The 15,219-nt window shown below is 65.9% G+C and overlaps 1 protein-coding gene across 19 annotated transcripts in view; it reads left to right on the forward strand.

Moving 5' to 3' along the window:
- Window positions 1-15,219, forward strand: part of PLEKHA6 (pleckstrin homology domain containing A6) — a 45,607-nt gene that overhangs the window by 16,387 nt on the left and 14,001 nt on the right. For 8 of the 19 annotated variants that reach the window (XM_038168361.2, XM_038168365.2, XM_072028612.1 and 5 more), the window contains exons 2-7: window positions 12,199-12,279; window positions 12,415-12,532; window positions 12,629-12,733; window positions 12,864-12,936; window positions 13,233-13,333; window positions 14,934-15,109. In XM_038168361.2, the coding sequence (XP_038024289.1) occupies window positions 12,428-12,532; window positions 12,629-12,733; window positions 12,864-12,936; window positions 13,233-13,333; window positions 14,934-15,109 (560 nt within the window). In that variant the 5' untranslated portion in view covers window positions 12,199-12,279; window positions 12,415-12,427. Of the gene's footprint in view, window positions 1-2,217; window positions 2,313-3,508; window positions 3,841-9,553; window positions 10,200-12,198; window positions 12,280-12,414; window positions 12,734-12,863; window positions 12,937-13,232; window positions 13,334-14,933; window positions 15,110-15,219 lie in introns of those variants that run through there. The other 11 variants (XM_038168351.2, XM_072028613.1, XM_072028609.1 and 8 more) reach the window with 6 other exon arrangements.

Here is a 15,219-nt window from a genome sequence, read left to right on the forward strand (position 1 = left end):
AGGATCGCTCTCCCTGGGTCCTCCACTCATCCCAGGGGTCTGGCAGCCCCTGATGGCCGTGCCGGAGACTTATCAGCAGCGGGAGGCGCCTCGTTAGGCTGCGGTTTGTGGGGCTGCTGGGGTTTGCTCAGAGCGCTCTGATTTATCTCTGCTCCGGTGCTGCACGGGCAGGGCAGCTGGTGATGTCCCCCGTGTCCCTCTCCATGTCCCCACAGAGGACAGCCACCGCAGGGGTGAGCTTGGCAAGCAGAGCAGCTCCCGAGCCTGGCCCTGTGTGTTTGCTTTGGGCCGAAATCTGTTTGTTTATAAACAAACCGCCGGGTTTGGGGAACTTTTGGTTCCTGCTCTGCTTGGGCACAGGGGCTGGCGGTACGGACACATGCACAGCCATCTCGGGGGTCTGGGGCTGGTGGTGACAGGGTGGCAGCACCGGGACATGCAGCAGGTGCTGCTGTGCTGGAGGTGCCACGCTCTGCTCCTGCGGTGGCTGTTCCTCAGCACTGGGAGCAATTTGGGCTGCTGCGAGCATTGCAGACCCTCTGGCACCCACATCGAGCTTTCGGGATGCTCCCCACAGCCGCGAGCCGGGCTGTGGGTGCCTGCAGGGACTGAGAGCCTCGGCCACCCCGCATGGGGCCGGGCAGCTTGGAGCTGCTGCCCGCACCGTCCTTGGGAGCTGCTTGGCGCAATGCACTTGCACAACCGCCACGCGTGCGCTCTTGCGTCACAGCGCGGTTACAAACTGTTCTGGGGCCTGCGGAGGCGCAGGATCAGCCCTAAAAACACCGAGTTTCCCCGTATTCTGCCATCGCACCTGCGAGAAGATAAGGGGAGCGTGGTTTTGCACGAGGAAGGCAGCCGGGACAGCAGTCGTGCTGCTGGGTGGCACGCGATGGCACCCCAACGGCACAGGAGGCAGCGAGGCTCTGACCTGCTCCTGCTCGGGGTAAATCCCCCCGGGGCCATGCGGCCGTCTCGCGGCGAGCAGAGCGTGGAGAAGCCCAGGGGCACGCGGGCCTGTTCACAGAGACCCGAGCGCGCTGCCAGCCTCCACCCCACCTCACCGCTGCGGCAGGTGTGGGGCTCGGCGCCGCGCCGGCCCGGCACAGCCGGCTATGCCAGGAATGCGCCGAATGCGTCGGGGCTTGACTGTGGGTGCTCGGGGCGCAGAGCAGCCGCTGAGTCACTCGGAGGGCTGGCAGCAGCGTGGTGCAGCCCACGAGCTGGGGACGAGGCAGAGCGGTGGCAGCCTCGCGGCCCCAAAGCCTCCCCGAACCCGAATCCGCGCGGGAAGCGCCCGTCCTCCCTTCTGCAGGAGGAGCGAGGGGTGGGCGATGCACCGAGGCCACACGGGGCTGCGGTGGGGGTGGTGTTGGCAGAGCGATGCGCCACGTCGTGCCCCCAGCACCCTGGGGTGCTGCGGGGGTGACTTGCATCCGTCTGAGCACACCCTCTGCTCGTGCGCCCGAGTGCTTTTCCCTAATTGAGGGGTCTCCGGGAGATCCGACAGGGAACGGCAGAGAATTTGTGATTTAGATCAAAATAATCAAGGGTTTCTGTGGGGAAACCTCCTGGGTCTGACCGCCCCCAGGCTGGGGCTCGTGCTGCACCCCAAGAGGAGCCCCCTAGGGCAGAGCCTTCAAACCCCACTGCTGGCAGCAGGAGGGACGCTTCCTGCACCCTGCGCCAGAGCCGGGGGCGTTGCACCTCCAAAATACCGACAGCTCGAGGGGTTTGTAAGGAGCTGGAGGCTCCCCATCCCATCTGGGTGTTTGTGGGGCCACCCCACGCACGATTCCCTAGTCAGGCTCCTCACCCATGGGTGCCCCATGTGGGGTGGGTGCCAGGGGCTCCCGGCGGGTCCGGGGAAGGAGGCAGCTCCCACCCGCAGGCAGCCACGAGCATTTTGGGGGTGAAGCAGCCCGATGGGAGCAGTCAGCCTGGTTACGGGAACGGGAAACCCAGAGCCCTGCCCCTATGCAAAGGGGCCGCGCACATCGCAGCCGAGCCCCGGCTGCAGGCAGATCTTATCAGCCGCTGCATCTGCGCGCATTTACAGCTCACTCCCGTCTGTGGCTTTTTGAGCCATTTGATGGGCTTGTATCTTGATTAAAACCATCCCTCCAGCAGCCCTCCGCTCTCCAGCCCGCGCGGGGTGGTGCCGTGCAGATGTTTGGCCGTGGCTATTTTTGAGCACTCGCAGCTCGGACACCCCCGGGGCCGCAGCCGGGGCTGAGCTGCTGGAGAAGCCGAAATTTGCTGCGTGTCGGCGTCCGAAACCCTGATCCATGTGCTGCTGTGCCAGGGGGGCTGTGAGTACCCGCAGAGCCACGGCTGTGCCGGCGCTGGGCAGCATGGGTTGGGCACGGGGGTCTTTGTTCCGTTATCCTGAGCAATGGGGAGAGATGGGGATGGGGACGGAGGTGCAGCAGCCCCCTTGTCCTGGGGGGTCTCCTCCATGGGTTGCGCTTCTTCTGTGCCATTTTGGGGCCGCAGGGGGATGCGGAGATGTCGTGCCGAGAGCGAGGTGTTGGTGTGCTGGGGCCTGGCACAGGATGCTCGGGGCCGCCGGTGTCAGGGGGACCCAAGGTTAATCATTCAGCCGCTCGCAGGTCAGGTAACAGCCAGAGGTGAGGGGGGGGGACGTGTGTCCGTCCTCTCCCCCCTGCCTGGGGAGGCTGTGCGGGGAGGAGATGTTGCTGCCGTGCTGGGTTAACCCTGTCCCCAACGATGTGCCTGGTCCTTATTGCAGCTAACAGGGACAAGCGCCCTGCCCGGCATGGAGCCGTGGGCACGGTTTTGGCTCTGTTCTCCCAGCAGTGAGCTGCTCACCGAGGCCGTGCTGGCAGCGCCTTGGGTGCTCTGTTCCTGCCCCCATGGGCGCTGGCATCGTGGCCCCTCGGCCAGCAGCCCCGGGAGCTGAGCTGGCCCCGGCACGGCTGCAGGAGCCAGGAGCTGTGGCTGGGCTGTAAACACGCTCGGATGAAGCTGCAGCCGCCGGATTTCCTTGGAAATGCTGCTCATGGAGCTCCAGGACCTCTCCATCCCCAGTCCCAGCAGGTCTGGCCCCATGGGGTGGCTGCTGCTGGCTGAGCTGGGTACAGAGGCAGGGTACAGCCCTCGGGGCTGCATGGGGACAGGCAGCACTGATCGGGGACACGGAGCAGCTTGGGGTGCACAGACACAGGACTTTGCAACCCCTGCAATACAGCTTACAGAGCGAGGAGATGAGAGGATTGTGCACATGAAGCTGCTCGGTGCTGCAGAGATGGCCACAAACCCCTGGGGGTGCAGAGCCCCCCGGGAGCCCCTCTGCACCCCCAGCGTCAGCGCTGCAGTGACATCCCGGGGACTTTTGGGGCACCGTGAGCCGAGGCAACCTGCCCACGGCGGGGCTGGAGCAAGGCGGTGCCGATGGGGTTAAGGCTGAGGTGGCTGTTTAATGATTGATACCGACCGCCGTCCCCAGGGCTCGGCACAAAACCACCCACCGGCAGAGCCGCCGGCGTCGGCGAGCGGCGTGGACGCGCGGTGACACCGGGGCGTGCGGTGACACCGGTGTGTGCGGTGCTGGTGCTGAGCCCCGGTGGCACACGTGGGCCATTGTCTGCGGCCAAGGACCGAGGGCAGCCGTCGGGGTGACAGGCGACGTGCCGCCGTGGCTGTCACCCTCGGGATGCTGCCGTGATTACTGCCTGCGCTGGCCCTAGAGGGTGCTGAGGATCCGGCCCCAAAGGATTTCCCCGGTGCCATAATCCCCCACTCATGACCTGAGCTGCCCGAGGAGGGGCTCGGCTCCGGTTTGTTTTGCTGCCTCGTGCCGGCGATCGCTTGAGACAGGTATTTCTGCGCACTGGAAGTGGTTTGGTGAAGGGTTTGGAGAGGGGGTTAAATCCTTCGGGGATGGGGCTGGCATGCGGTTCTGTGGCCACGTTCGTGCATCAGTTTGGCAGAGGGGGTGTCCAGGAGGGGATGTGTCCCCCCGGTCTGCCCACAGCACCAAGCTGGGCCCCGAGTGGTGACCCCAATCCCTGCTGTGTCCCCAGCCCGGGCTGAGGGAGGGGGGAGGTCTGCAGAGCCAGAGCGATTCCAGGTTTGTAGGGCAAACCGTGGTGTGTGTGCGGGAGGCTGAAGGATTGCTGATAAATGTTCTTGATGTCTCGTGGCCGCTCGCCCACGCGGGTGCCCTGCCCGTGCCTATCGGTGCCTGCCACGGTGCCGCTCGGGGTGCCAGCAGCACGTCCAGCCCCTGCCCCGAGTGCCTGGGTGGGCAATTGTATGGGTCCACGCGACTGCTGTCATCCCCTCTGACCCCTGCTGGGTCACCTCCAGGCTGACAGACCCCCCCCCGGGGCTGGGGAGGGGGCTGGGCTGGTGGCATTTCAGGGGAGCTGCCCCATCCTGGAGGCACGGGGGGCTCTGGGAGCCTGGCGGTGTGCACCCCAAAACAGAGAGGAGGGATGTGGCTGAAGCAGGGCAATGCACCTGGCACTGCCGGGACACGGAGCTGCCACCTGCCCTGCCCCAGCCCCAGGTCGCTGCTGTCACCCCGCTGCTGTCACCCCGCCGTGACGCTCCCCATGCGTCACCCCACGGGTGCTGTCGGTGCTGCGCCCGCACCGAGCCCTGCGCCTCCCACATTTCATCCGGGCTGCCCCTCTGGGCGATGCCTTTCCCTCTCCCTTCTGGCCCCGGAGTTTCCAGGGAGATCAAACACAAACTGCCCTGCTTCTGCCGGACTCCTCTCCCTGGGACTGCTCCCCCCCGCCGCAGGCGATGCCGGCTGCCAGCAGCCGCTTTGTTCTCTGGAAATCCCCTGCCTTCCCCGTGCTCCCAGCCAGCCAGCAGTGCTGAGGCTGCTGGGGGCTTCTCCTGCCCCTTCCAGGGGGCTCTGCCTCCCTCCGACCCCCAGCAGGGACCCTCGGACCCCAGCCATGGGGACGTCCCCATCAGGGCCCCCTCCTCTGTGCGGTGGCGGTGAGGTGCCACAGGGGGCTGGGTGCCACGGGGCCACCCTGCGGGCTGTGGGCGTGCAGGAGCCGCCGTCCTCATGCAGGGGACTTTGCCCAGGCTCTGCCAGCCCTGGTCCTGCGGGCGTGATCCAGCTCAGGCTTTGTGCTTTCCCTCCGCTCACGTCTCCCAGGGGACTTGCGCGGGGATTTACAGCCAGGGTGTGTTTTGCAGGAGCCGCGGGTAAAGCCTGGCCTGGCCTCGGCGTGGAGGGTGCTGAGCAGGGGGTGCTGAGCCCCTGTGGGTGCCGCCTGGGGAAGCTCTGGGTGGTGGCGGGTGCTGAGCCGCAGTGCTCCCTGCCTGGGTGCCCTGGTGGCCACTGACGTGTGCGGTTTGTCACCGGGGCGAGGTGGCGGAGAGGATGGGTGCTGGCACCCTCCCTTCCCACCCGGCATCGCGGCACGGTCAGGGGGTGCCGAAGGGCTGAAGCCACCCTAAGCGCACGGTGGCCACCTCCATTTGGAGAACCCTTTTCAGAAGCTCCTGGCTCAGGATGGGGCAGAAAACAAAATTAAGCCTTGTGGTTCCCCCCCTGCTGCACCCCAGAAATGGACGGGGAGCACGGCAGGACCGTGCCTGCGGGCAGGGGGGACTCAGGCACCGCTCGGCTGCGTCCCCGTGCTGAGCCAGGACCAGCAGGACCAGGAGCTTGTTGTCATTAGCTGGGGGGGGGCTGCGCTGGGCTGCTGGCCCCCGTCCCTGCCTCGGCGGTGCCGGAAACGCTTGCTCAGCTGGGCGGCGGGGCTGGGATTAGGGCATGGATTTGGTTACGGAGGAAAAGCCGGCGGCGCGCGGAGCCGTGCGCATCGGTTGCGGGGCGCCGGCCAGCTGGCAGCGTGGTGGTGGGTAGGGGAGGAAGCTCCGCGCGTGGCCACGCACCCAGAGCTGTTTTTGAGCGCCCACAAGGCTCTGCAGAGCCCGTGGTGGTGGTGCAGGCCGGGGGGGTCACGGAGCTTCGCCCTCCTGTCTTTGCCTCCGTCTCCTCTTGTCCCCAGAGCCTTGTCCCCTTTCCCTGCCGTCCCCTCTCTCCCTCTCCACAGGGCCCCGAGCTAGCCGGCCTCACGCATAGCTTGTGAGCACGGGGGAATTCAGAAACGCTGAGAGCAGCATTTCCCAAACTTCTCCCCGTCGGCTTTGCTCCTGGCCGGCGAGTCCCCGCTCTTCCATTTGTTCAGCCGAATTCCTGTCCGCTTGCGCTGCCTCCCCTCCCACGGGGTTGTGACCCGGGCTGCTGGCTGGGCTGGGGCTGGCACAGGACGCCGGGAGCGCTCACGTCCCTCTTTTATCCCGCTTGGATCAGCTCCGGGGGGGGGGTGTGGGGTGGCTGCAGGCTGCCCCCCCTGCTCCCGGCAGCCAGCAGGAGCTGCGTGGCGGCCCCGTCCCGCTGCCTTCCCCCGGCCTCTCCCGGTGCAGAGGCAGCGGAGGAGCCGCTGGCACTTGTCCCCTGGCTGCAGGGCCGCTGCTGCGCCTGCAGAATTCAATTTTGTAAAAAAATTATTTCATTTTTATTGCATCCCGAGGAAAAGCTGCACCGGCCAACGCGCGGAGCAGAGCCCACGCAGCCAGCCCGCTGCACTCCCTGCCCCGAGCGGGGCAGCTCCATGTGTGCGGAGAGGCGGCTTTATTACTGCTGGGGGGAAAATAAATCTCCCCCGGGTGTCACCGACTCCTCGCAGACAAAGCCTCTCCTTTGTGCTCCCGGCTGCACCATGGGGCCGCGGAGGAGAGAAGAAAGGCTTCGTTTCTTGGTGCGTTTCGAGGTGCTTTGCTCCCAAAAAAGCCCTTTGCTCCTGCCCTTGGAAGTCGAGGGGGGGGCGGTTTGCTCTCCCACCTCCCTGCAGGGTGCCCACGGGTGCCGGGGCGACCCCACGGGTGCTGCGGCTTCGCTGCTTCCTAGGAGAAAAGAGATTTCAAGGGCTCAGCCCTGCCTCGCTCGGAGGAGAGGGATGTGGCTCCGGAGGAGAGGGAGAGGTGAAGAAAGGGCTAGAAAAACAGAAGAAGGAGGCCAAAACGCAGGGCGTGTTTGGCCCAGAGCCACGCGAGCCCCTCTCGCTTGGGAGCCGCCTGGATGCTCGCCCCCGAGCCGCTCTCGGAACCGAGTGTGGCTGCTCCAGGTTTACACCGGGCCCCTCCGTGGGGCGGGGGCCGGGGGGGTGTGGAGGCGCGTGCGGAGCTGAAATTCGGGTTGGGGCGTGGGAGGACAAGGTGCTCCGTTCCCGGTGGCGCGCAGCCAGCCTGGGAGCTGGGGGATGTTTTTAGCCGGCTGGGAGCGCTCAGAGGGGTTGAGCCCAACCTTGGGCGGGTTGGTGGAGAGGAGGGGGGCCGGGGACCCCCCTTCCTGCAGCTCTGCTCTGGATTTAGCGCTTGGCAGGCTCCTGGGGCTGGGCGGAGAGGCTGCGCTCTCCTCCAGCTCCCTGGCTGTGCAGATAAGAGCCTGCAGCCCCGACGCTCTCCCACTGCATGAGAGCAGCACGAGATGGGGTCACGCACCCCCTGAGCCCCTGCGCACTCGCTGCGGAGCAGACAAGACACTGAGGTTGGTGCGGAGCCCTGTGCGTGCAAAAAAAAATCAATGGAGAGGGGCCTCGCACACCCAGCTATGGGCGAGGAAGGGTCCTGACCACCCTGAGCAGGCAGCTGGGGAGGAAAGGGATGGGCTGCAGAGAAATTCCGAGGAAAAATCGCTGCCAGGAAGCCAGCCAGCTGCTGCTGAGTGTGCCCCGTGCCTGCCCCGCCAGGCAGAGCCAGCCAGCCCAGCCGCCCGTGGTTCCTGCCCGCGGGTGCAGGCTGGCATCGCCCGGCATCTCCTGCCTCTTTCCTGCCTCTCGAGGCCGGGTTGTGCCCGCTGCTGCTCGCACCGAAGGGCGATGCCAGCAAGGGATGCAGCCATGCAGGGCCTCGGCCACCGCAGGGTCCTCAGGTTTTGCTCCTGGACACGTCCCAGCCCTTGTTTGCAAGCGCTTGGGGAGCGGTGACCTTCACGGTCGCAGGAAGGGCAGCGGGGAGCCAGGAGGGTTTTCCCCCTGGGGAAAGGGTGGAGTTGTCCTCCCTGCGCTCAGCAAACTTTAACTTTGGGGAGGGGGAAGACCAGCAGCACCCAGACAAAGTTTGTTCTCCAGTTACCGCCTTTACTCCCTTCCCTTGCTCCCTACCTTTGAGAAAAAAAAAATGAAGGGGAGATTTTGGAGGGTTTTGCTTTGATGCTCACCCCAAGGAAAAGCCCCGGCTCTTATCTCCTGGGAGGTCTGGGGGAGCTCCCACCCTGGAGCTGCTGCTCAGAGCCCAGGAGCGTGTCTGCTTGCTTTGCTGCAGGGGGGCCGTGTCCATGACCACCCCCGGGCGCTGCTCAGCGTGAAATAGCCCAGCTGGGCAGCGGGGACGGCGCCTGCTGCAAGCTGGCAACGCCAGGGTTGAACCCGGGTTAAGGGCTGCTGGAGTCACCCCTGAGCGTGGCTCTGCTCCGCTTCGGTGCAGACGGGGAGGGGACAGGAGGTGAAACCCCGGCGTGGCGAGGAGAGGGGACGTTGGTGGCTCCTGTTGGCACCGCCATCGGGTGAGCCCCAGGTTTGGCACGCGGCGGCGGCGCGTTGGCACGCGTCCACGGGCCGTTGGGGGACCTTGACCGCGGGTGGCAGGGTTTGGGGAGCTGCTGCGAGGACGTGGGGACGTCCCAGGGACAGGCACTGCCCGTGGGCGCTGCAGCGGGCTGGTTTCTCCTCACACCTACAGGATGCCAGCAAGGGGGGCAGCGGCCGCGCCGCTCGGCTCCTCCACGCCTCCGAGGGCGGCTTCGGCACCGGGTGCCCCACACAGGTGCGTGTGGCTGCTTCGGGAGCTGCCATCCCAGCTGCGTTGGCACAGCCTCTGGCAGCGCTGGTGACGTGGTTCCCGGCCCCCTGGCAGGGACAGGGGCCACTTGTGCTGGCCGGGGAGCGGTGGGAGCATCCCCAAGCGCTGAGGCTGGGAACCGGCACTGCTCCAGCTCGCCGCGGGCTGAGGGACGAGGCAGGCTGCGGCTCCAGGTCCTGGTTTTGGGGAGGAGCAGGTGAATGATGCAATGGTGCTGGCGCCGTGCTGAGCGGTGCGTCGGGCTGCGTTGGTGTCCCGAGGTGGTCCCGGGGCCGTGGCGGAGCGGGGACGGGGCGTGATGGAGGCCAGCTGGCTGCCTGCGCTCCGCTTCCTTCTTTGGAGCTTTCTCCGGAGGGGAGGGAAGGCAGCGCTGACATTTCAGTCCATTATCATAACAGCCGCGATGCGTTTGCTTTCCCTTTTCAAAGCGCCGTGCCCAGGAAGAGGGCTGGGCACCCCCAATCCTGCCCCCTGGGCTCCCCCCTTCACCTGCCAGGGGGCTGAGGGCGCCCCAAATCCTGTCTGGGGGTGCCGGAGCCCTGCTTCTGGCACCCTGCAGGGCCCCGTCTCCCCCCCCCGAAGCTGCTGGGTTGTACGGCGCTGGTCGATGCTGGTGCTGATCCTGTTCCCTGGGGTGACCTGGAAAGGGATGGAGGCACAGCAAGAGGGGGGGGGAGCGGGGAGGGTTTGGGGACAGGAGCAGGGGGAAGGGATAAGGATGCAGCCAGGGAATGCAGGGCAGCAGCAGCAGCGCCGGCTCAGCGCCTTCCTCCCCGCGGCACCCTCCCCTCCTCAGGCAGCACCCCCTGCACCGCTCGGTGCCGGAGAGGGGCGAGGGGCTGGGGGGGAGACAGGGACCAGCAGCCCCCACCCCACTTCGCCCTTCTCCTGCACGCTCGCCTCTCCCCGACGCTGCACCTGGGCTGGGGGAGGCGGCGTGTGCAGCGCTGCCCTTCGCCTCTCCTCTGCGTGGGGACGCGAGCGGGAGCTGTTTGTCCCTGTCATCGCCTGCCGGCTGCCTGCCGCGCTCCAGGGCTCGCCAACCCGCGCTGCGCCGGGGCTGCCAGCACCCACCGCAGCAGCCACGAGCCCCAGCGCTGCCGGATGCCACCAGCGCAGGGCTCGGGGGGCTGCCACTGCCAGGAGAGGACATCGAGCCCTGTGGCACGTCGCCGGTGCCCCCCTGCCAGTGTGGCACCCATGGCACGTGCGCCGTAGCCGGGCGGTGGGTGGCACGGGACCCCCCTCGCCCACCACTGCCATGGTGGGAGCCGGCAGCCAGAGCTGAGCCTGCAGGGCCCCGGCACCATGCTGAAGTTTCGGGCGGACAGGAGGGTGAGGTAGGACCCCCCCGGGGGGTTTGGCGTGGTGGTGGTGGTGGCTGGGGGCACCTCGGGCCGGGCAGCGAGTGCTGCATTGCAGTGCTCGGGAGTTTCGGGAGCGGGGTCACAGAGGCAGCTGCTCTGGGCGGGGGGTTAAGGAGCTGCCCCAAAACCCCGAGGGAACAGCGGGTCTGGGGGTGGGAGCAGCATGGGGAGGGGAAAGAGGTGCCTGGGGTGGTGCGAGGAGGAGCCGTGGGGGTGGGAAAGCACCCGGGGGGGCTGCAAAGCCAGGTGGGCACCTCGGGCTGGGGGAGAGCCCAGCTTGCAGGCAGAGAAAGCCACGTTGGTGGGCAGGGCTGGGGACCCGGGGGATGTCCCCAACAGGGGCTTGGCAGCACCGGTGGCTTGGTGCAGCCCCGGCTGTGCAGGGCTGGGGTGTTTGGGGTGCTCCTGGCTCCGTGTCTGCACCCTCCCTGCGTGTCAGCTCCCCGTAACCTGCCCTGTCCCTGCCGTGGTGCTGTGGCTCTCCAAAGTCACCTGTGGGGACAAAGGGACCCGAAGCAGCTCCAGACCCCATGGCAGAGAGCTCCTTTGGTGCCCCCGGAGCAGGGAGCACAAAACGGGGGCGCTGCCACCGCAGCGAACTCGCAGCAGATGCGGTCGCGGCACAGAAAAACCCGGTGCCAGGGGAGCAGCTGCTGCCCCTCGCTGCGGGGTGTGGGCGCCTTGCAAAGGGTTTTCAGGTGACCCCGCTAATGAGGAGAGCAGGCGGAGGGGGGCAGAGAAGGATGCGGGGCCAGGATGGGATCTGCAAGGGGGAGCAGCTCCCCGCAGGGCTGTTTTTGGCAGAAAGCAGTTAATATCGGCTGAGCCTGGCTGGAGCCCAGCTCCAGGGCGATGCGTGCGTGGATGGGATGGGATGGTCTTGGCAGCTGTTTTCTTCCTCAAACTTCCCCTCCTCTGCTGACACTCGGCACTCCAGCAGGGTGCCGGGCTGTTTACATGGTGTGTGGCCAGGGGGTACCCGTGTCCTGGTGCCTGGCACATGCTGGGGGCTGTCACCAAAATGGGGTCCTCAGCGCCCCTTGGTGCAAGTCAAACACCCCAGGGTGGAGCTTTTGTGGCACAGAGCACCCAGCTGGTGAGCATTGCCCCACAGGAGGCAGCATCCTTCCACCGGCCTGGCAGCATTTTGGGGACAGCTGCCTGCAAAACCCCTGCTTGGGGCTCTGCTGAGAGCCCCCCACCTCCACCCATGCCCCCCAGGAGTGCTGCCAGCAGCAGGGCCCGGGGCTTTGTGACCCTGCTCTTAGCCTGACTCCAGATATTTTGGCAAATGGCTCTGAGATCCGCCAGCCGGAGCAGAGGATGTGACGTTGAGGATGTCGCTTTAGGACGGGCCACGGCTGCTGCCTCTGCAGCGATTTGTGCTGACAGCCGGGGGGGTTATGGTAATGTCTCACCACGCGGCAGCCGACGCCGTGTGATGTGTCCAGCAGAAGTAATGAGGTCTCAGCCATCGGAGACCTCATTTCGGCTCTTGGCGAGGCAAAGGCTGTCTGGGAAACGCAGCTGAAATTTGCTGTGCGGATTATGAAGCGCGTGGATGAGCGGAGGGAGCAAGGGAAGCATCCACCCGGCAGCGCTGCAAATCCAGGGGTCGCACAGGGGGCTTTTGGGGATCCCCCTCCACGCTTTTGGGGCACCAGCAAAGTGTGGTGCAAAGAGTACAGGACGCACGACAAAGCCCTGGTGCTGGAGCAGGAGATGTGGCGCTAAAAACAAAGGGATTTATTTCGGGGGGCGGTGGGGATGGATGGAGCTGTCGCACCCAGGTTCGCACAGGCGGTGTGGAGCTGTGCTCTGCGCCGGGGCTCAGCAGAAGCTCAGCACCTCCCCGGGTTTCTGTGCACCCTCGGACCCCATCCTCCTCCTCCTCCTCAGCTCTTGGGGCAGCAGTGCCATGGGTCTCCCCCCCGTGGCTCTAACCCTGCTCCCCCCTCGCTGTGCCTTGCAGCCACAATGAAAGGCGGAACACGTTCCTGCACCCAGTGACGGGCCAGGTCCCAGAAGAAAACTCAAGACTGGACTTGCAGAAGTAGGTTGGCGCCCACCTCGCCTGGTTTGGGGACTGAGGTGGGCTCGGGGCATGGAGATTTGGGTGCTTGGGGTGGAGATTTGTGGGGTCTGGCTCCTGGAAGGTGGCCGTGCTGACAGCAGATCTGTGCCGCAGACCGACCTTGGACATGTCAAGCAAAGCAGGCGGCAAGCGCCCGGCGACCAGCAGCAGCAGCGAGCCCTCCAACCACGCCATGGTGTCGGAGGTGCCCCCGGAGCGCCCCGGAGGCCGGGTGAGTGCCCGGAGCCATGCGGCACGGCGGGCGGTGGTGGAGACGGGGTGCTGGGGGTCCCCCAGGGCGCTGAGTGCCTCCTCTCCCCCTCTGCAGGCATCGCGCCCCTCCCGCAAGGGCATCGCCTTCGGGAAGCGCTCCAACTCCATGAAGAGGAACCCCAACGCTGCCGTGACCAAAAGTGGCTGGCTCTACAAGCAGGTACCCGGCTGCCCCTGATGCTCCATCCCCAGAATGTGCCTCCCCCTCTGCGCCCGGGTGCCGGCCACCCTTGGGTGCACGTCACCCATGGGTGCGCATCTCCCGCGGTCTCACCGCTCCTCTCTCGCAGGCCAGCTCGGGGGTGAAGCAGTGGAACAAGCGCTGGTTCGTGCTGGTGGATCGCTGCCTTTTCTACTACAAAGGTACGTTTTTGGGGGCTGCTCGCTTCTGGGGGTGCTTGCCACGCTGGGGTTAACGCCTCCCTGGCAGCTTGCTGCGCTCACCCTGGCAGCCGAGGGCGAGCATGAATTATTGAGCAGGCTGTTGTGCGAGCCGAGCAGTGTTTGCTGGCAAAGCAACAGGAAGGCAGAGCTTTCCTACAGGTGGGCTGCCCGCCCGAGCAGCCCCGTGCCTGCACGGGCAGGATCGATGGGGCCGCGTCCCCAAAACGAAGCTGGAGGGTCTCACCGTGCGCCTAACCCCCCTGGTTTCCCACCAGATGAGAAGGAGGAGAGCATCCTGGGCAGCATCCCCCTCCTCAGCTTCCGCGTGGCGGCCGTGCAGCCCTCCGACAACATCAGCAGGAAGCACACCTTTAAGGTCAGTGCCCGAGCGCGGGGTCTGGGGGGACCCCCAGGACGGTGCCGGGGCAGCGGCGATGCTTGCAGGGTCACCGCTGCGCCCTCCCCTTGCTTCCTTGGTGCTGGTGCGTGGAGCAGAGCCAAACCGCAGAGAGGGGGGACTGCAGTAACCCCCCCCAACATCTCCCATGCCTCCTGATGGGGAAACTGAGGCACGCAGGGGGTGAAGCAGCATCAGCCGCCATCCCTAGCCCAGGGAGGCTGGGTGCTTGGCTTAGTGCTTGCTGGCTGTGCCAAAACCAAGCAGGTTCCTTCCTGCTCCTGAGCGTGGCAGGAGCTACACGACCCGCTCCTCTCCGTGTCCTCGGTGCTCGTGTCCCCGTGGGAACCCACGGATAAATAGAAATAGGGACTCAAACCGCCCGGTGCTGCGCTAGGATGAGGCAGCACCGCAGCCCTCATCTGCGTGCATGGGCTTCCAGCCACAGCACCCAGGGGTTCCCTCCGTGCCACTGCTCCAGCACCTTGGGTACCACTTTGGGTACCCCTTGGAAGAGGGGACGGGGTCCCAGAGGGCCCCGAAGCCAGGCGAGGGCTGCGCCCACGGTCCCCCCGCTGCGGTTTGACCCCTTGTCTGTGTTTCCTCCTCTCTCCGCGGGCGAGGATCCCCCCGGCCAGGAGGTCTCCGCACGCCCTTCGGCCACGCCAGCACCCCGCCACCAGCTAGGTAGTATCTGCTTGTGTTTCTGATGCATGCAGAGGGCGAGGGGTGACCCGCATGCTTCACTCACCCCGCTCCCACTAATCCGGGGTAGGAATTGGTGCGGTTTTGTGTTTTATCTCTCGCTCTGGCTGCAGAGCTTTCGAGGTAGGAGGCTGCAGGGTCTGGAGGAGCCAGGCAGGAGGCGTCCCTGCCCCCTGCAGCTGGGGAAAATGGAAACCCAAGGGAGGGTTTTAACCAACCCCCCTCCCCCCCTTTTTATTTTTTTTAAATTTTAAATGATTTGACCCCCAAAAGTTTTCCAGGGGAAAAAACTATCTTTTTTTTATTATTATTATTTTATTTTTTTATTTTCTTCCTCCTTGCTACCTCCCGTCCCTTCCCAGAGAGAGGGAAGGTGGCTGCTTCAGAAAGGCCCTCAGCAGCCAAACCTGCCCTCCAGCTGCTGTAGCATGGGGCGGAGGGTGGGCACGGACATCCTGGACCAAAAGCAAACCTTTTTTTCCCCCCAAAAAAAGTGTTCTCTGGGCCAAGAAGCCACCTTCCCTTAGCCCTGCATGACCGATAACGCTCTGGCCAGCGCTGCTGCTCTCGATGGGATGTGCCCCCCCCCGGCTGCCTCTGGGCACCCCAGGGCACCCCCAAAATGCTGGGGCGCAGCTCCTGGGGGAAGGAAGGGCTGGTCCCCAGCATCACGGAGGGCGAGGGCATGGCTGCGAGCCCAGGGGACGAGGGATCCTGGATCTGCCCGCAGAGCCTTCGTCCCGCCCGGTGCTGCTGAGGATGCTCCTGGGGACCGAGGAGGCTTCTCCCGTGGCACCAGGACCTCGTGCCGGGGTGGAGATGGAGCTCTCACTCTCCTGTCTGTCTCTCTCCCCACTTCTGTGCCCCCCTGCAGGTGACTGTGTGCTGGGTGGAGGAGGTGCCGGCGAGTAACGGGCAGTCCCTGTCTCCCCAGGCCGAGCACGCCGGCATCCGGACCTATTTCTTCAGCGCCGAGAACACGGAGGAGCAGGAATCCTGGATCCAAGCCATGGGCGAAGCCGCCCGGGTGCAGATCCCCCCCACCCAGAGGTCAGAGCACTGCACGGGTCTGGGGGCACCCCTCGGCCTCTTGGAGGGGTGGAGGGGGCCGTGCGCCACGGCTGGGACCTCTTGGAGCACGGGGGCCCTGCGCAGAATGG

Source organism: Anas platyrhynchos, chromosome 27 (assembly GCF_047663525.1).
Source record: "Anas platyrhynchos isolate ZD024472 breed Pekin duck chromosome 27, IASCAAS_PekinDuck_T2T, whole genome shotgun sequence".
NCBI lineage: Eukaryota > Metazoa > Chordata > Aves > Anseriformes > Anatidae > Anas > Anas platyrhynchos.